We start from the raw sequence: 21,375 nt of genomic DNA, 5'->3' as shown, positions 1-21,375 counted from the left end.
TAAGAAATCATTGAGAAGCGAGAGGAGGAGACTAACGCAAAGACAGTACATTGGTAACTAGAGGAGGAATGGATTCAGAATGTAGAAAGAGAGAATGAGGCAGGCTGTATATCTTTGGTATGCATGGCAACAACAACCTTTTATAATGGTTTCTTCACCTCTCTGTTCCTTTCATCTCTTGCTCTCTTCTCTCTCTCTCTTTCTCTCACACACGTCTGAGTCATATGAACCCTAATGGAAAACCTTACTGGAAACGAATGCAGTAATTACGGTGTAACTGAGGGCTCATCTCTAAGGGGAAAAGTGTGCAAGAGGACTTTCAATCAATATGTTGCTTTAGATCATAAACATTCCTGCATAGCTACATTGCCTGTGTTGGTGTTTGCGTGTGCGAGAAGTGTGTGTGTGAAATGATCATTCATTTGGGTTCCTGTCTTTATTAATACACTGTAGATACAATATATGTGGCAGTCTGCTTTCCATTCCAACTTTAACGGCACTTTGGCACCACCTGGGGGAACGTTCAGAATCTACTATTTTCTCTGCCAGCAGGCTCTATGAGAACGAACCAATAGCAGGAGAGAAAATCAATGCGTAGACATATCGCGACATTCCCATTCAATCGTTCCATTTCCTCTTCCGAAATTTTTGAAGCACACCGACTTTCTTCTGTGTGTAATTCCGTTAAAACGCGGGTAAGCTTCTTGGAGACATTACTGATACGTAAACTAGCTTTTTGATCTGAAATTGGTTAGGAATATTTATGAGCGAAACGCATGGCTAAATACATGTATTAGGGTAGCTAAAGCAATTGCCACAACCGATAACGTTAGCTAGTTATCTTGCTAACTTATCTGTTAACTCGGCACAATTGTGGGCCATAGTTAGCTGTATTAAACATTTTTGTGTTTCGATAATGACAAGTAATACAACTTGCCCAACTTGTTGGAGCTATAGGCCTATCAAAAAGCTTCCATTGTATTATTGCTATAAGCATGTGCCCATTGATGATGAAGTATAACAATCCTTTGGTACTTTCAAGACAACAGAGGTGTCGAGAAAAAAAACGTCAAATCATGACGTGATCTTCTCGTAAAGTTGGAGGTCTAGAAACACCTGCCAGATCTTACAACGCATGGATATGTATGTATCAACGAACCACATATTATAGAAATCTGTCAGTCGATGACACTGTCGATTGGGTGTTAGGCACCCATTGGTCTAAGCATACAACGTCTGAGCAGGGGACGTGACTATGGAACGCCGTTTGGGTCATTGCGTGTCAAAAAATATACATGTCAAATCACACTATGTGACGTGTTAGGACCAGAATATGACTGCATGTCACATAATAATTTAACCTATTCATACATTTTTTTACGTAGTTATTACACTGTGATTACACTATCACTAGTATTTCATTTGTCACAACGATTCATCGATACGTATGCTATGACGCTGGCAAAGTTGTCTCGCTCACCTACAGTACTGTTCATAAAAAAAGCTGGCTAGCTCACAGATGCAAAAATGTTCTTCCCCAAAAACTGTGCAAAACGACATAATCTGTTTCCGTAGCTATAGATGGCTAGCTAACATGATCTAAAATAACCTTAATTTATAGGACAGTTCTTATTTGTTTAATGGTGGTCGGACCCATCTAAGGTTGGAATGTTATTTAAAATCAACAAAAGACAATTTGTTAATTTGACAAAAATATGTTGAAATCACACTGGATATATTATACTTTAGAATTGCATTGGAGGCGTACTTGTTTCACTGTACAGCCTTACCTATGGATTGTGGATCAAATACATACAACATTGCGAGACTCTGAAACAACTGTGAATTGAGCCACATTTATTGTCAACCTATGTGTATTGAACACTATTCCAGAGGAAAAACAATACTGCGTGGATGTTTTGGAGTCTGATAACTCTGAGGAGGACGTTGGGAGAAAAAAAATATCTTGGGCATTGAGTAGACTGATACCTTCATTTTATTGATCCCCAATACTTAGGTAAATCTGTACAGTGCAATATGAATGTCAATACACACAATAGGCTGACTGGGGAGGTGATTTCACACAGTCACGTGATAAGAGCTACACCACTAAGATTTGCATAAACTCTTCACAGTTGTGTTCTGTGGGTGTCACCAAGTAGACTGATACCCCATTTCATTGCTTCACATTCCAACCTTGCTTAACATTATCTAGTCTAAATATGGCATGATTCCAACAATTGTAACCTTCTGCATCACTTTCAAAGAGGTACTTTTAGTTTGAAGGCAAACCGCAAATTCCACCATTGTGCCTAATCCTTATTGTGGCTAGCTTTCACACCAGCCAGATTAAGGTAGCTGGCTGCCAATAACGTTACCTTTGGGCAACGGTTAAGTAGCGGGCAGGCTATTTATTTTCATGAACTGAAGTTCAATTTCAATAGGCGACCAACAAGTGGCTACCTAGCTAATACTTACTCACAATGATTCCTAAATCATTGCTAAGAATAATGAAAATGACTGCAGGTTTTACTGATCATTGTTTTCAGGTTGGTTGTATTGGTGCTAGCTAGGTACCCCAGAAGTTGCGGTCGAACAAATAAAGCTTTATTACCAACGCTGTATTGTAAACACATTGTTCGTGGCTGGTGTTTGCACATTGTTTGGAGAATTCTTTTTTTGTGCCGCTTTGACAGGGCTACTGATAGCAGTGGTGGCGCCTGGCTTACACGTGCAAATTCAGAACACACATTATATAATAGAACTGTGATATTTGACGCATCAAATAGTGTTATTTGACGTGCATCCTTTTTGACAAGCAAATACCCAAACTGCTTTCCTTACGTGACCCACATGTTACGCCTCGCTCAAAATAACTAGGAAATTATAACTAGAAAAAACGGTTTTGAACTCGGAATTCCATGACGGAAACTCTGGCATCTTTATAGAGCTCTGACTTTCTGACCAGAAGATCACTGGCTCATGATTTGACCTAGTTTTATTTTATCTCCAAGTTCCCAGTCTTGAAAGCACCATTATAGCAGTCTGATGCCCGACGGCACAGTTTGACGTGGCACGCAACCATTGGTTGATGTAGGGAAGGTCTGAGCAGCCTCGTATGAACCATCCTGATATCGCAAGCTTACATTTGGTTTCGCTACACGGATACAGCGAAACAATGGAAGCTCACGAGATCAGGATGTTCCCGAACAAGGCTAGGGGAACGCGACCTATGAGATTTGTGTTTACTTTTGTCGTTCATTAAGTCTTTCACGTGTTCCCCAGATATGAGGCTGTGTCTGCTGTTTGTGGTCACTCTGTTGTCCTTGGCCCCGGCAGTTCGCGGTGGCGACAAAAAGAAGCTCCAAATTGGCATCAAGAAAAGAGTTGACAACTGCCCCATCAAGTCCCGTAAAGGGGATGTGCTGAACATGCACTACACTGTGAGTAATAAGGAGGATGCGTCTGCTTTTGGACATTGAATGAAAAGCAATATATCTATTTCCATCTAATGCTCATTCAATGAATGTCATCCCAATATAATGGAGATGCAGAAATTGACACATTTGAACAAATGACAGTGTGTTTAGTCAATAACTGTGTTTGTTTGCAGGGAAAGCTGGAGGATGGAACAGAGTTTGACAGCAGCATTCCAAGGAACCAGCCCTTCACCTTTACTCTGGGAACCGGACAAGTCATCAAAGGCTGGGACCAGGGCCTGCTCGGGTTGGTGCCTGTTTTTATTTACACTTTTTCTTTGCCCCTATGGACTTGTGTGCTCATGCATGTGACTGGATGACTTGTGAAGGTATTACATTTGCAGACAGTGTAAAAACTATAGAATTATGTGATTTTGGATATAAGTTGTAACAACAAATTGACCTTTGACTCTTGCATGTGAAGTTCTTAATTCACCAATCCCACTTACTCTCATTAGAATGTGTGAGGGAGAGAAGAGGAAACTGGTCATCCCCTCGGAGCTTGGTGAGGTTGCACACTGATACTTCACACTGTTCCAATGGTCACCTATATATTTCCTATACTGATGACTAAATCTAGCATGCATTATCCACATAGATTATATAAACCCAATAAATTATCATGAAAGATAAAAAGTCCTAAGCCTTGAGGTCCATTTTGCCAGCCACTGTTCTGACCTCTCCATTTATATTACTCCTTTTGTAGGATATGGAGACAGAGGAGCGCCTCCTAAGATCCCAGGTATGTCAGATATTTCTCTACATCTCCCATGGGCTTTCTCTACAAGTCAGTCTCTGAGGTAACCATGTGTTTATTGTGAAGTGCTTTCTTCTCTTTGTTCGTAACTACCACGTCTCTCCAACAGGTGGTGCCACTCTCATTTTTGAAGTTGAACTGCTCAGCATCGAGAGGAGGTCTGATTTATAGTGAACGTTAACTTCAAGCAAAATCAGCGGCCTGTTAGTGCTGGTTTTAAGTCAGTGTGCTCTACCACTTATAAGCCATTGAAGAACCTGCATAATATACATACTATTCAACTATAACTAACATCATATGTAACTGGTACTCTCTGGTGAATCCAATGCCTTAAAAATGTCATCCTTTTTAGTTCAGCATTCAGTTGCCCCTTACCTCATTCCTGTGTTATGTTTTCCTGAACGTTATGCCATGACCAGCTCTTGCTCTTTGACTTAAATGTATCATCGTTCTCATTTTGGAGTAATTTACCAGCCTGATAAGTGAAACTCACAGGGTACGTATATCATGCTGAGAGAACAGGGCATATAACACACATGCTATATGGTAGCACAAGATAAGCGATGGTGCACTATTCAGTAGGGTTTTTGGGCTCTATTGAAAGGATTTATTTGTAACAGATTTCCAATTTGACTACATTGGTATACAAGACTTGACCAATGGTCTTGTTTCAGTAAAAGATTAAAGATTTGGATTTTGAAAGTGTGACTTTTTCCCCCCGGCAGATATTTAGCTACAGTACCTTTACATTTAGCAGACTCTGCTATCCAGAGTGACTTACAGGAGCAATTAGGGTTAAGTGCCTTTTACGTCGACAGTTTTCACTTAGTCTGCTCATGGATTCAAGACAACGGCCTTTCGGTTACTGGCCCAACGCTCTCAACCGCTCGGCTACCTGCCCCCCCTTACAGTAACATCTGAAGTGCACACAAAAGTCTTGAGTAGGTAAAACATTGAATTTTAATACAAATGTAACAAATTGGCCAACAGCACCAGTAAGTATTGCTACATTACATGACTACAGTCTTGCAATCATTTTGAACACACACACCACAGATAATACAGTCCCGACCTCCAGCAGATACTCAGTTTGTGGTTTGATTCAGTCTTCAAGGTGGTACACTGAATATGGTAGTTAAAAGTCTGCCCAAGATAACATCACAATGGGGGTCCAAAAGAATAAGGAGCGATGTTTGTAAGGTATACAGATGGTTATGATAGTCATGGTATTCAAGGTTGATTGACCTATCAAGGAACCTTCTGGTATACAATGGAAACCAGAATATTGTACATGGCTACACTCCAGGGCCAACTATCATACATCTCGAAAGACATCGCTTCAGCCACAATAGTCAATACAATCGTCGCTGTTGTATTCTAAGGCCTTTCCAATCCCTTTTTGCAGTGGTTAATGATATAGGTATATTTGGTTTGAGAAACAAATAAAAAGCTATACAAAGCAAAGGCCTTTCTACACTCAGATCAGGTCTGAGAGAAACAGGACCCCCCCTCAGGCACCAGGCTGGAGGATATGGAGGGGGAAACAGTTGAACCATATGTTATGGTAGGGCTCAGAAGCATTTACTGTTGTGGTCGTTCATGTAATGAATTTCAATGGGGCCTAACCATTATTTGCCCATGTTTTCCTGTGTTTTATAGAGTCAGTCATGCTCTACTCTTCAAATGAAATGACAGTATTTGCGCCATGAAAACCCGTAGGCTACTGATGTCATTACAGGAACCCATGTGTGACATGCTGGTGTTTGTATTTGAATACTGTCCACACTTGCGCATGTCAAACGTATAACACAAAGTATAATGATCACACTCCAATTAGTCCAGTGTAAAATGTTAAATAGCCCTTTGTGCTACCTCTCAAAAAAAAACTATTTGACAGTTGAGAGTGCTCGGCTTGAAATCATTACACAGACTTAACTACCGTATCCCACATAAACCATTCTCGGTAACACTGCTTGATCTATAAATCTCGTCGTTAAAATGGCATTGTAAAAATGACATGGTTCGAGCTAATACCAACCAGTGACAGTTCACTATTTCAAGCTGTCATTATACATACAGTAATGTAAGTTGATTAATCAACAAGTTAGATTTGTTAGACTGTATAATGTTGCATCTTGTTATGATTCACTATAAGCTATCATTATTAGGTGTGTGTACTTGTCATGCTCTGCTTGTGACTTGTATAGCTCAAGTTAAACGTTAGCATGTTCTTCCTCCGTGTCAACAAATCAGTTTATCAATGCTATACTTTATTATTATGTTATCACACTCACACTTATCACACTCACTTACTACTGTTAATGTATAACATGATTATATATCGACAAGAAGTTGTTTAAACAAAGAAAGAGACAGTAAGTGATTGGTCGATCTTCTTCCCTCTATCAATCCTGCCGACTCCGAGGGATTCTAGGTGCTGAGGGATTCTAGCTGGGTGTCCCTGTGTAGAACTGAGTTGTAAAAGGTTGCGGTCGTTCTGAGGCTAAGGGGGAGATTTTTCATTCTTTTTGGGCGGAGTGCTGAGTTTCTGCAGACCACTAACCTTCTCTAGGAGAGCCATGACAAAGGCCTGCAGTAAATGAACAATGGGACATTTTGTGAGACACTGAACAATTGTTATTATGCATGTTACTGTATTGCACACAAGTTACTGTATTACATTGTGTTTCTAGAAACTTGGTCAAAACGATGTATGGGAAGTTGATTTCAGACAGTTATTGTTTCAGTGGATCAGTTGACCCAATGCCGGGCTTATACAAAAGCTGAACAGTAGCAGAGAATAATCCGATAGAATTTCGAACTTACATCTGTAGGTTTGTAACAGTCAACCAGCAAAACCTGCAAAACAATAGGAAGTGAAAGAGGAAATGAACCCCATTCAAGGCCAGATCCTAACTTCAGATCCAAGTGGGTAACTTCTGTGTAAATCATGTAACGATATCAATGGGAGAATTGCGATCAGCCTCAAGCTCGGATTCAATCGCTCAATAGAAAAGGACAATAACAGTGTAGTCAGCAATGATTAAGGTTTAATGGTCACCTTGACCCTGGAGGCCCGGTCTCCATCAGTGGGCATATCCAACAGCTCATCCACATCAATCTCCAACTCTGGAATCTCCTCCTCCTGCAAGAGGCAAAGGGAGAGAGTGATGGTGAAAACAACAGAGAGGGAGGAAAAAACAGTGGTGATTAGATCAGACAGGCTTAGGATCAAACTAAATATTCCTGCACCACAGTCTCACCCCTGACCATCCTCCACAGGTCCCCAATGTCCCTGGCTTCCCCCCTCTGCTTAACACAACAGGATGTGCTGAACCTCCCTATGTGGTGTGTACTGAAAACAATGCAGTGACTTCCTGACCACTGCCTTGCTGTCTACTCAATTGAACATGACAGTAGGAGAAGCCATCACTATAGAAATAAAATCTGGTTTCCAGTTCATTGTATTGATGTTTAACTAACTATAATCTATCTAGGAGCTTATTCACGAGGTCAAGGAGTAGTTGCAAGACCCCATACTCTGGCACAACCCTGAGGCCCAGAGTCTGCTGCCTAAATCAAAGGCTGATAAATTACAATATCTCCCACCATATGCCACCCACTGCTCCTGCCAGGGTCATGATTAGTCCAATTAGCTCTTTACCTGCCCAGATGGTCTCTTTGAGGACCATTTGACATAGGTAATGGTCAAGTTCATTACAAGAGCAATAATGTGTCATGCGCAGGTGCTCTATGTTACTACTCAGTCTACAATGTTGACCACTTGGTTCCCACTAACTTATCTGATGTATAGGGGCTACTGCGACCTTTTTATGTGAATAGTTCACACATTAACCATGTCAAAACACCTATATCTCTCCAGTGTTCTGAGGGGTGTTGCCCCCCACACCCCCCCCAAAAAAAAAACAGTTGTTTACAGGGGTCTTTAAATGAAAGGGATTAAGTCATACTTGCTCAGGTTGAACACATCACAAACATGTCACACAGTATGTGCCTCCTGCATTTCCGTGGATCAGCAGAGGGGGGTGGGATATCTATCCATAGTCATGTATATTTCCTTTGTTAAAGACAACCAGGCATTACCATTATGTAATGTTAAAGTGGGCATGTACCATAATCCTACAGAGTAGAGGCTGTACTGTAACAGCTTTGCAGGTACGGTGGCCATAGTGCTCTGTGCCAAGGCCTACTTATCAATGAATGAATGATGCACACCTTTTATTGGAACAGCACATTCTGTCCATCACTAATTGGGCAGATACCTCATCTCTTCAATTGTTCAGTACAGTATTTCAATGATGTGGCCACACCCTACATTTTGTCTGTAATTCCTACTCATATTTGTTATATTATTGAATTATTGTATTGCCCTAGGTTTTAATATTACTGCAATTATATAGCATACATAAACCCCAATCAAAGTAGAGATCATTGAATGTTGTACAACAACAAAAAATCTGTCATGGAGTACACAATGAATCATAGAATGTGTCATTGCTTACCTCACAGTCATATAAATCCGTTAACTGCTCAATTATCCACTCCTCCAAATTGAGTCGCTTCCTCAGCTCTTTTCTATCGTATTTCACGGTTACCCGCCCTTGCTTCTGGACGACTTCTGTGTCCTCGGTACCGGGAGGCGTTTGGAAATAAACCCGCGCTTGAGCGGTTGAGTCCTGGCTTGTTAATGTTGCCATAGTCCTCCTATGTCCGTCTAGATAAGACTGGTTCGATTTTAGATGGGGTTATTTGGTCTTTCTTATCTGCAGTTTAAATACCGGGTGACGCTATTGTTCTCTCTGACCGAATTTGCATGGTATTGCACCAATTACTGAACTACTCATTAAAATAACGCAGGTTAGAATATTCACGCAAATGCTTCACACTAATATGCAATTATCGATGACAAAAGATTACAGGCTGGTGAAAAATAAGTAAGCATTTTGAGGATACAAAGCATTCACCCTCCTTCAGATGTACAGTCCTATACCCGTGTAGGCAAGGTAGTTGCACAGTCCAAATCCGGTTTTAGGCCTTGTCACTTGGTACATTCTAACACGTCGTTACATACCAAGTTAAATACTTTGTGCATTTCATTGTACAGTGTATCCTACAAAATTCGTATAGATAAAAACACATGTTAATAACTGTTATATAATTCATTGTTGCAGACTCCCATACCCCATATTTCTATTTTGGACTATCCCAAGTACCAAATGTCAATGACTATGCACCTTTACCCCACCTTTTCATGGATAAGCCACGCAATATGAATGACATATAGGCCTGTAACTGAACAGTGGTTTGTAATTCCCTCCAGAGATTAAAACATAATAATTGCAACATTCAGACTGGATGGAGTTTAAAGGGCTATGGCCGACAAAATCCAAATGTAATGCATTGGATATACCTTGATACTTGCATAAAAAATAAATAAAAATACAGGATAATTAACAATTCCAGTGTCAAATTAATAAAGAAGACAGACAATACATTATTAGTGAGAAGGCCAACTGTGAATTAAGCAGATTTTACCACCAGGGGGCAGAAGGCAACCATTAATCCTATCTTCCTGGGAAGCAAAACCTCATCTGCATAGGCTTTGGTCAACTGTGTAGTGTTGGATAAGATTAAAACACTTCTTTGTAAATGTGGTTCCAAGCCATGTCCTCTGTCATCATGCCATATCAATAAAACATGGTCGAAAGATTACTGAGATACAGTCTGGTCAAGGCACACCTGCTGTGTTGAGCCTTAAGATTTCATCTCTTCTCTCCAGCCAGTCTCATGCTTGACAGTGGAGCCTACAGACACTATCCTAGCTGAGAATGTGCCTGAGCAGAACCTGTACGTTTATTGCAGTCTGGGGGGGTTCAGAGTTTGAGTGTGCCTCATCCCTTCATCCCTCCTCTTAATGCAGCGTGTCATTGGCTCAGTGGCCTTTTTTATCAGTGATCCCAGAGCTGTATGGTTCTCTAGGGCTGGGTCCCCCCCACCACGTGCACCCAGTGCAGTTTGGGAAACCCTCCTCCTCCCTACCCATTTGATGTGAATAATCTTTGTAAAGTGAAGATTGCACTGTCCTACGAAAAGCCTATACAAAATACATGAGGTGTTCACAGGAGTGGCTCAGTTGTTTAAAAGTTAATCAGCAAAATGTAGCAAAGTGTAAAAATAAAAATAAACTTCTTTGACTCTATTAACTCTTCCTTAAGTGGGTGGAAGGCGATTGAGAATAAATCTACCAGGACAGAAAGGCTTTTAGCTTTTCTCTTTTCTCTCAAGTCCCAAAAAGCCAGACAAACATTTACTCTCTAAGCCGAATATACATTTCGTTCCCAACAATCTGACAAGCGTAAGGAGCTGTGGTGCCTTACTGTTCAAGGGCTGCTACTGCGACACTACATGACCTAACTATGTGGACACCTGCTCATCAAACATCTCGTTCCAAAATCATGGGCATTAATATGGAGTTGGTCCCCCCTTTGCTGCTATATTAGCCTCCACTCTTATGGGAAAGGCTTTCCACTAGATGTTGAAATCTTGCTGCGGGGACTTGCTTCCATTCAGCCACAAGAGCATTAGTGAGGTTGGCCTCGCAGTTGGCATTACAATTCATCCCAAAAGTGTTTAATGGGGTTGAGGTCAGGGCTCTAAGCAGGCCAGTCAAGTTTTTCCACACAGATCTTGATAAACCGTTTCTGTATGGAGCTCGCTTTGTGAACGGGGGTATTGTCATGCTGAAACAGGAAAGGGCCTTCCCCAAACTGTTGCCACAAAGTTGGAAGCACAGAATCGTCTAGAATGTAATTGTATGCTGTAGCGTTAAGATTTTCCTTTACTGGAACTAAGGAGCCTAGCCCAAATGATGAAAAACATCCCCAGACCATTATTCCTCCACCAAACTTTACAGTTGGCACTGTGTATTCGGGCAGGTAGCATCCGCCAAACCCAGATTAGTCTGTCGGACTGCCAGATGGTGAAGCGTGATTCATCACTCCAGAGAACGTGTTTCCACTGCTCCAGAGTCCAATGATGGTGCCACGTTGAAAGTCACTGAGCTCTTCAGTAAGGCCATTCTACTGCCAATTTTTGTCTATGGCGATTGCATGGCTTTGTGCACAATTTTTATACACCTGTCAGCAACAGGTGTGGTTGAAATAGCCACATCCACAAATTTAAAGGGGTCTCCACATACTTTTGTATATATAGTGTATGATGATCATAAAGTATGTGGGAACTCTAGCAGGGCGTTTCCACTTGTTTTAGGCACCAGACGTTTGGGAGAACTAGACATTGATTCTCATCTTAGCTGAATGATGTGTGCTCTATGGCAACCACTCACCAATATTCAAATGATTACTGAAATGTAAAACATTGGCTCAAGTGGTGAAACATAGTACCGCTGTGTATCATGGTTAACCAAGTGGGATTACTTTAGCCATGTATTTAGGTTGGTTTTATCTGTGTCTGATTCATCCTCACTCTTGGAGGTGGCACTATGATGATGACTAACACGATTCACCATGTGACTCATTGTCCAAAACAACCAAGTTAGTTCTGATCAATTCTAATATATTTATATCTATACCCTCTGAAACTCTGCCATGTCCTCTCTGTGGGATGTTAGAGAGAATAAATCACACTTTTGCTCATATGGAAATTAGAATGTATTTGTCATGGTTCTGAAGATCATTCAAAAGCTCTGCATCTACTTTTGAAAAAGAATCATCTGTGTTGATGAGGAACAGACAGATATTATTGTATATTACTCTTGATTTTGATATTACTGTATTACTGTATATTACTGTACTCTTGATTTAGATATTACTCTATTACTGTATATTACTGTACTCTTGATTTTGATATTACAGTATATTACTGTACTCTTGATTTTGATATTACTGTATTGCTGTATATTACTGTACTCTTAATTTTGATATTACTGTACATTAGTGTACTCTTGATGTTGATATTACTGTATTGCTGTATATTATTGTACTCTTGATTTAGACATTACTGTATTACTGTACTCTTGATTTTGATATTACAGTATATTACTGTACTCTTGATTTTGATATTACTGTATTACTGTATATTACTCCACTCTTGTTTTTGATATTACTGTATATGTAGCAGGTACACGCTATTTGTACTAAACAAAACAGAGTCATGCCCCCACTGCAATATCCATGATCCAATTACAGAAGTAATTATATGAAATTGTTTTCATATTCTTGACACTGAACAAAATGATCATGTCAGTGTAGCAAAACGTGTGCCCTTGGTGTGTCAGATGACTGACACCTACAGTGTAGCTATATGGAACATGACAAGCGTAGTTGTACAGAATGGAATCAATTTCCAATAACCACCATGTGCAAGTGATCCGCTGACCCTTGAGTCGCGCATGAATTGCTGCCGTGGCAACTGTGATGGATGACAGTGAATTTACAGTGGATGTGGTTGTCACTGCCGTGCAGGTGAAAATACAGCTGGCAATAACAGAGCTTAGCTCAGGTCACCGTATCATAATGTTTTCATCATATTTAGCTCCGTCTGTTAGCTTCTGTCAATTTGTTGGGTATTTTATTAGGATCCCCATTGGCTGTTGCAAAAGCAGCAGCTGCACTTCCTGGGATCCACACAAAACATGAAACTTAATATAGAATGACATAATACAGAACATCAATAGACAAGAACAGCTCAAGGACAGAACTACATCCATATTTTTTAAAGGCATACGTAGCCTACATATCAATGCATACACACAAACTATCTAGGTCAAAGAGGGGAGAGGCGTTGTGCCGTGAGGTGTTGCTTTATCTGTTTTTTGAAACCAGGTTTGCTGTTCATTTGAGCAATATGAGATGGAAGTAAGTTCCATGCAATAAGGCCTCTATATAAAACTGTACGCTTTCTTGAATTTGTACTGGATTTGGGGACTGTGAAAAGACCCCCGGTGGCATGTCTGCTGGGATAAGTGTGTGTGTGTGTCAGAGCTGTGTCTAAGTTGACTACGCAAACAATTAGGGATTTTCAACACATTAATGTTTCTTATAAAAAATAAGTGATGCAGTCAGTCTCTCCTCAACTCTTAGCCAAGAGAGACTGGCATGCATAGTATTTATATCAGCCCTCTGATTACAATGAAGAGCAGAACGTGCCACCCTGTCCTGAGCCAGCTGCAGCTTAACTTGGTCTTTTCCTGCAACACTGGACCATACGACTGGACAATAATCAAGATTAGACAAAACTAGAGCCTGCAGAACTTGCTTTTTGGAGTGTGGTGTCAACAAAGCAGAGCATCTCTTTATTACGGCTAGACCTCTCCCCATCTCTTTATTACGGCTAGACCTCTCCCCATCTCTTTATTACAGGTAGACCTCTCCCCATCTCTTTATTACGGCTAGACCTCTCCCCATCTCTTTATTACGGCTATACCTCTCCCCATCTCTTTATTACGGCTAGACCTCTCCCCATCTCTTTATTATGGCTAGACCTCTCCCCATCTCTTTATTACGGCTAGACCTCTCCACATCTCTTTATTACGGCTAGACCTCTCCCCATCTCTTTATTACGGCTAGACCTCTCCCCATCTCTTTATTACGGCTAGACCTCTCCCCATCTCTTTATTACGGCTAGACCTCTCCCCATCTCTTTATTACGGCTAGACCTCTCCCCATCTCTTTATTACGGCTAGACCTCTCCCCATCTCTTTATTACGGCTAGACCTCTCCCATCTCTTTTTATTACGGCTAGACCTCCCCCATCTCTTTATTACGGCTAGACCTCTCCCCATCTCTTTATTACGGCTAGACCTCTCCCCATCTCTTTATTACGGCTAGACCTCTCCACATCTCTTTATTACGGCTAGACCTCTCCCCATCTCTTTATTACGGCTAGACCTCTCCACATCTCTTTATTACGGCTAGACCTCTCCACATCTCTTTATTACGGCTAGACCTCTCCACATCTCTTTATTACGGCTAGACCTCTCCCCATCTCTTTATTACGGCTAGACCTCTCCCCATCTCTTTATTACGGCTAGACCTCTCCCCATCTCTTTATTACGGCTAGACCTCTCCCCATCTCTTTATTATGGCTAGACCTCTCCCCATCTCTTTATTACGGCTAGACCTCTCCCCATCTCTTTATTACGGCTAGACCTCTCCCCATCTCTTTATTACGGGTAGACCTCTCCCCATCTCTTTATTACGGCTAGACCTCTCCCCATCTCTTTATTATGGCTAGACCTCTCCCCATCTCTTTATTAAGGCTAGACCTCTCCCCATCTCTTTATTACGGCTAGACCTCTCCCCATCTCTTTATTACGGCTAGACCTCTCCCCATCTCTTTATTAAGGCTAGACCTCTCCCCATCTCTTTATTACGGCTAGACCTCTCCCCATCTCTTTATTACGGCTAGACCTCTCCCCATCTCTTTATAACGGCTAGACCTCTCCCCATCTCTTTATTACGGCTAGACCTCTCCCCATCTCTTTATTACGGGTAGACCTCTCCCCATCTCTTTATTACGGCTAGACCTCTCCCCATCTCTTTATTATGGCTAGACCTCTCCCCATCTCTTTATTAAGGCTAGACCTCTCCCCATCTCTTTATTACGGCTAGACCTCTCCCCATCTCTTTATTACGGCTAGACCTCTCCCCATCTCTTTATTACGGCTAGACCTCTCCCCATCTCTTTATTACGGCTAGACCTCTCCCCATCTCTTTATTACGGCTAGACCTCTCCCCATCTCTTTATTACGGCTAGACCTCTCCCCATCTTTACAACCATTGAATCCATATGCTTTGACCATGACTGTTTACAATCTAAGGTAATGCCAAGAAATGTAGTCTCCTCAACTTGTTCAACAGCCATGCCATTCATTACCAGATTCAGCTTAGGTCTATAACTTAAGGAATGATTTGTACCAAGTACAATGCTCTTAGTTTTAGAGATGTTCAGGACCAGTTTATTACTGGCCATGCATTCCAAAACAAAGTGCAACTCTTTGTTAAGGGTTTCAGTGACTTCATTAGCTGTGGTTGCGGATGCGTATATGGTTGAATCATCAGCATACATGGGCAAAGTAACTGAAGGAGCTCAACAAAGCATAAACATGGCCTACTGTACATTAAACAGTACAACTAAAAACCGATTTTGGGAGCTAATCCTTACAGAATCCACTCAAACTACAGGTAAAACCCAGGAAGTTTCATTTGAGGCAGAATCCTTTTCTCATGATGAAATATTTGTTGCTGGTGTTGATGAGGGGGCTTTTCCAGACTTCTTTCAAAGGTTAAAAGAAACTATGTTGCATAACAATACTAATCCTAAACACAAATGCTGGGAGACATGAATCCACTTGGGTGGTGAGGATCTATGTGGATTAGATACGCCAGTGTTGGGGATGGGTACACTGCACGCTCAGAGAGGGAGGGAAGGAGGATGGGGGATCTCCCATGCAAAGGCAGCCATGAGAAGGCTCCCTTGACAGTCCAAAGGCGCTTAGCCATCACTGAGAAAAAGCTGCTTTTCCTATGGGTGAAGCCGCACATTAATATGCAGAGAATTGATTAACTAGCAGCCATACTGTCTGAGTTCAAGCTCTTGTCCAGCTCTGGTAGCTGATGTGCCAGAGCTCTCCATCATCGCAGCAATATGAATGTATCTTTGAGTCTGGGACTGACACACACACAGTTTCCACACAACAATAGATGAAAAGACCAGAAAAGATCCAGATAGACAAGAGATGCAATACTCCCACTGAACTGGTGGTTGTGGCAGTATTGTCAGTGGGCCACAAACAGGCAAATAACGGTGCAGTACAACAGTGATGTGCAAAACGACATCCCAGAACGTACAACTAGTCGGTTCGTTGTCATGGATGGGCTATTGCAGAAGACGACCACACCAGGTTCCACTCCTATCAAGTAAAAACAAGAAGAAGCGGCTCCAGCGGGCCCGCCATCACCAACACTGGACAACCGAGGTGTGGAAAAACATTGCCTGGTCCTACAAATCCCAGTTCCTGTTGCGTCATGCTGATGGCAGAGTCAGGATTTAGTGTAAGCAGCATGAGTCCATGACTCCATCCTGCCTACTGTCAATGGTAGATGCTGGCGGCAGTGGTGTACTGGTGTGGGGAATGTTTTCCTGGCACACATTATGTCTCTTGATACCAATTGAGCAACATTTCTATGCCCAGAAGAATTCAGGCTGTTCTGGTGGCAAAGGGGGGTCCTACCCAGGTGGTCTTGTACCTCAGTCACTATTAGAGTAGTTACAGTATCTCCACTAATATCATCTACAATTATTTTGCTACTATTCCCCTATCACCCTGGCCCAGTCGTATCTCTTTATAGTCATGTTTTGACAAGTCTCTGCTGCAGTGTTCTGAAGTAATTGAATTAATAGGGGTATTTACGGCCCTGGGAGGCTTCAATTCTCTGTTTTCATTTCTTTCTGCAATTCAGACATTTCCCTCTTCTTTCTTTCCCTTTCCCTCCCTTTCTCTCTCTAATGACTGTTTTGCACTGCTGTGCACTTCTCTTGTCTTTGGGGGAATAAGTCTGGGTTGGAAACCATCTGTCAGACATTCTGGTAACACCGGGTCTTAGAAAGCAATATCATGTCTCTCCCCATTCATGCATTTTCTTTTCATTAAAACATCGTTTCTGCTTTCTTGGACCTTTTTAGATCGCATCTAGAGTCAGGACTAAATCCCTTTAAAAAAAAATTAATTTAGCTAACCCTCCGTAAATGTGTTTTATTGTGTCCAATTAGCAGGACTGAGATAAATGTTAGTAATAAATATTCATGAATATTGGAGTTGCATAACACACACTAACTCTCTCATCACTCACTCTTTGTTGGGAAGTATATGCACCCAGAGCCCGATTCAGACTTAAGATAAGTAGACTTAACATGGACTTAATTAAGTCAATAAAACATCGACTTAGGGCCTTCAGTATCAGGGAAGAGCCGCTTTATAGGCTATGTATCATTGCCTGGTACGGCACCTGCACCTCCCGCCACCACAGGGCTCTCCAGAGGGTGGTGCGGTCTGCCCAACGCATCACCGGGGGCACACTGCCTGTACTCCAGGATACCTACAGCACACAATGTCACAGGAAGGCCAAGAAGATAATTAAGGACATCAACCAACCGAGCCATTGCCTGTTCAGCCCGCTACCATCCAGAAGGCGAGGCCAGTACAGGTGCATCAAAGCTGGGACCGAGAGATTGAAAAACAGCTTCTATCTCAAGGCCATCAGACTGTTAAATAGCCAACAATAGCCGACTACCACCCGGTTACTCAACTCTGCACCTTAGAGGCTGCTGCCCCAATATACATAGACACTAAATCAAATCAAAATGTTTTGGTCACATACACATGGTTAACAGATGTTAATGCGAGTATAGCAAAATGCTTGTGCTTCTAGTTCCGACAGTGCAGTAACATCTAACAAGTAATCTAACAATTCCACAACAACTACCTAATACATACAGTCACTTTAATAATGTTTACATACTGCTGTAACTAATTTCATATGTATATTCTATTGTATTTTAGTCAATGCCACTCCGACATTGCTCGTCCTAATATTTATATATTTCTTAATTTATATATTTCTTTCTTTACTTTTAGATTTGTGTGTATTGTTGTGAATGGTTAGATACTACTGCACTGTCGGAGCGAGGAACACAAGCATTTTGCCACACCCACAATAACATCAGCTAAATATGTGTACGTGATCAATCAAATGTGATTTGATTTATAGCTCATTAGAAATGTAAAGGCAACATTCCTGCGTTCGCGGACACGTTAAACGCTGCATATGTCGGCTCAATCGGGTTACCTTGAAATCTTTGCGCGGCTCTTCCGCCATACTGATTGAATCCATACGCTAGTTAATAGGCCCCCATAGATCAGAGTACAGAATACAGCACTATGGGGGGCTGCTGGTATCAAAACACCCCCGCAGAGGGAAAGGAGTTCCAATGACAAACCTTAAGGTTATTATAGCTGGGAAGGTGGGGAGGAGGACGGTTGTCAAAAACATTTGCTGAAAAACAGTAAGTGAAAGAACGAGGGTAAATTGACATATAAATAAATAGATTTATGCCCATTGGTTGAGCGAGAGGAAGGTGATAATTGCAAGAGTGATCCCATATGTTAAACAGCAAGCGTGCGGAATGTGCATAATTGTGCCGTGCTTATAGGGTAAATAGGCGAATGACGTTCCGCACATGGCTAACAGGAAGGAGGAGAATAAACAAGATGATCATTTGTATGCCTTCCCACTAAACCCGTAGAATAGGAAACAAAGTGAATTATGTTATGTTTCCTGGATGATGTTAAACGAGCATTCAGATCAGCCTTCCTGGTTGAACCTCCGCAAACTACATGACAATTACTGAACGTTTCAGTTGAGTCGACCACTTGGTGTTGAATAGGTATTTCTGTCAAATAGTATTTCATAAAACCAAGGCCAGATTATCGCAGCATTGCTGAAAAGACAAACTGGCCAGCCAAATATAGAAATATCAACTGAGAGAGTTCAGGGCATAGCACCATACTAATATAATACAGAGCACGACACAAACAGTGCATCTCTCAAAAGACTCTTTACATAGGAAGTTGCGCTTCATCATAAAAATAAATATGCCATTATATCATACAGTTGTTGTGCTGCTAAACTTTCCTCATGGGGGCTCTATCATGACTCTATCCTAGGGCATCCGCCCCTGGGTTCAGTCTCTCCTACTCTATTCCTGAGTTCTTGCTCTCTCTCTGGGTTTAGGCTCTCCAAGTCCATTCTTGAGCTCCCTCTTTCTCTTTCTGGGTTCAGGCTCTCCCAGTCTATTCCTGAGCTCTCGTTCTCTCCCTCACTCTCTCTGTGTTCCTGCTCTCCGAGTCTATCCATGAGCTCTCTCTCTCTCACTCTCTCGCTCCCTCGCTCTCTCTCTCTCGCTCTCTCTCTGCGTTCAGGCTCTCCGAATCTATTCCTGAGCTATCTCTCACTCTCTCGCTCCCTCGCTCTCTCTCGCTCTCTCTCTGCGTTCAGGCTCTCCGAGTCTATCCATGAGCTCTCTCTCACTCCCTCGCTCTCTCTCTCGCTCTCTCTCTGCGTTCAGGCTCTCCCAGTCTATTCCTGAGCTCTCTCTCACTCTCTCGCTCCCTCGCTCTCTCTCGCTCTCTCTCTGCGTTCAGGCTCTCAGAGTCTATCCATGAGCTCTCTCTCACTCTCTCGCTCCCTCGCTCTCTCTCGCTCTCTCTCTGCGTTCAGGCTCTCAGAGTCTATCCATGAGCTCTCTCTCACTCTCTCGCTCCCTCGCTCTCTCTCTCGCTCTCTCTCTGCGTTCAGGCTCTCCGAGTCTATTCCTGAGCTATCTCTCACTCTCTCGCTCCCTCGCTCTATCTCGCTCTCTCTCTGCGTTCAGGCTCTCCGAGTCTATCCATGAGCTCTCTCTCACTCTCTCGCTCCCTCGCTCTCTCTCGCTCTCTCTCTGCGTTCAGGCTCTCCAAGTCTATTCCTGAGCTCCCTCTTTCTCTTTCTGGGTTCAGGTTCTCCCAGTCTATTCCTGAGCTCTCGTTCTCTCCCTCGCTCTCTCTGTGTTCCTGCTCTCTGAGTCTATCCATGAGCTCTCTCTCTCTCACTCTCTCGCTCCCTCGCTCTCTCTCTGTGTTCCTGCTCTCCGAGTCTATCCATGAGCTCTCTCTCTCTCACTCTCTCGCTCTCTCTCTCTCGCTCTCTCTCTGCGTTCAGGCTCTCCGAGTCTATTCCTGAGCTCTCTCTCTCATGCTCTCGCTCTCGCTCTCTCTCGCTCTCTCTCTTTCTCTCTCTGCGTTCAGGCCCCCCGAGTCTATTCCTGAGCTGTATCTCACACTCTCTCTCGCTCTCTCTCTGCGTTCAGACTCTCCGAGTCTATTCCGGAACTCTCTCTCTCTCACCCTCTCGCTCTCTCGCTCTCTTATTCTCTCTCTGTGTTCAGGCTCTCAGAGTCTATCCATGAGCTCTCTCTCTCTCATGCTCTCGCTCCCTCGCTCTCTCTCTCTCTCGCTCTCTCTCGCTCTCTATCTGCGTTCAGGCTCTCCAAGTCTATTCCTGAGCTCTCTCTCTCATGCTCTCGCTCTCTCTCGCTCTCTCTCTTTCTCTCTCTGCGTTTAGGCCCCCCGAGTCTATTCCTGAGCTGTATCTCACACTCTCTCTCGCTCTCTCTCTGCGTTCAGACTCTCCGAGTCTATTCCGGAGCTCTCTCTCTCTCACCCTCTCGCTCTCTCGCTCTCTCATTCTCTCTCTGCGCTCAGGCTCTCCGAGTCTATTCCTGAGCTCTCTCTCTCACGCCCTCGCTCTCTCTCGTTCTCTCTCTGCATTCAGGCTCCCCAAGTCTATTTCTGAGCTCTCTCTCTCACCCTCTCGCTCTCTCGCTCTCTCTCGCTCTCTCTCTCTCTCGCTCTCTCTCTGCGTTCAGGCTCTCCGAGTCTATTCCTGGGGTCCCTCTCTCTGCATTCCAACAATATGACATTCCTAATCAAAAATGAAGAGATAGCTATTTTGGTTTGAATAAGAACTGCTTCACAATAGCTAATTTACTCTATATGCTGTGAGTCAGAGTGAGAGAGAGACGAGGAGAATGACCTTAAATGGAAATTACAACCAACACGCCCACCTCACTGCACTGACATCAGACAACGCAATGACAGAAAGACAATGACTCTTTGAGAGGTCGCCTAGCAACAAGAAGTACTAAAAATACATGCAGAGGTGCGCACTTTATATTGCCTGTATTTTCTACAAGTATATGAATAAATGTATTATACACACTTTGAAATATAAGCACAGAAACTTTTGTTGTTGCCTAGTGACCAGAGAAATCCTTTTGAAGCTACAGAGCAGGAAACCTCCCTCCCAGGGTGCCCCATACCTGAGGGAACCAACAGGCTACTCATGTCTCTGTATGACAAATATCCTTTTCCTACAGTATTCCTGGTGATTTCCCAAAACAAATCTGATTAAGGACAATATCAGCAACATGAATATGAAGGATGCACTGTGACGTTGTGTTTTTCTGTGATTTACGTGTCGTATCCAATAGACCATAATG

The 21,375-nt window shown here is 42.6% G+C and overlaps 2 protein-coding genes across 2 annotated transcripts; one reads left to right on the top strand and one right to left on the bottom strand.

The window, feature by feature from the left end:
• The first annotated feature begins 587 nt into the window (after positions 1–587).
• LOC115135651 (peptidyl-prolyl cis-trans isomerase FKBP2-like) lies at positions 588–4,938 on the top strand. The gene is made up of 6 exons (XM_029670551.2): positions 588–695; positions 3,286–3,443; positions 3,614–3,726; positions 3,938–3,984; positions 4,186–4,221; positions 4,346–4,938. The coding sequence occupies exons 2-6, from the start codon at positions 3,288–3,290 to the stop codon at positions 4,405–4,407; spliced, it is 414 nt and encodes a 137-aa protein (XP_029526411.1). The 5' UTR covers positions 588–695; positions 3,286–3,287; the 3' UTR covers positions 4,408–4,938.
• Positions 4,939–5,178: 240 nt separating this feature from the next.
• Positions 5,179–9,275, bottom strand: LOC115135652 (protein phosphatase 1 regulatory subunit 14B-like). Its single transcript, XM_029670553.2, has 4 exons — positions 8,760–9,275; positions 7,298–7,381; positions 7,063–7,095; positions 5,179–6,826 (listed from the first exon to the last, which is right to left on the bottom strand). The coding sequence occupies exons 1-4, from the start codon at positions 8,952–8,954 to the stop codon at positions 6,740–6,742; spliced, it is 399 nt and encodes a 132-aa protein (XP_029526413.1). The 5' UTR covers positions 8,955–9,275; the 3' UTR covers positions 5,179–6,739.
• Positions 9,276–21,375: the final 12,100 nt, after the last annotated feature.

Source organism: Oncorhynchus nerka, linkage group LG10 (assembly GCF_034236695.1).
Source record: "Oncorhynchus nerka isolate Pitt River linkage group LG10, Oner_Uvic_2.0, whole genome shotgun sequence".
Classification (NCBI taxonomy): domain Eukaryota; kingdom Metazoa; phylum Chordata; class Actinopteri; order Salmoniformes; family Salmonidae; genus Oncorhynchus; species Oncorhynchus nerka.
Note: the sequence above shows the minus strand (reverse complement) of the source record. Positions and strands in the feature narration are given on the sequence as shown.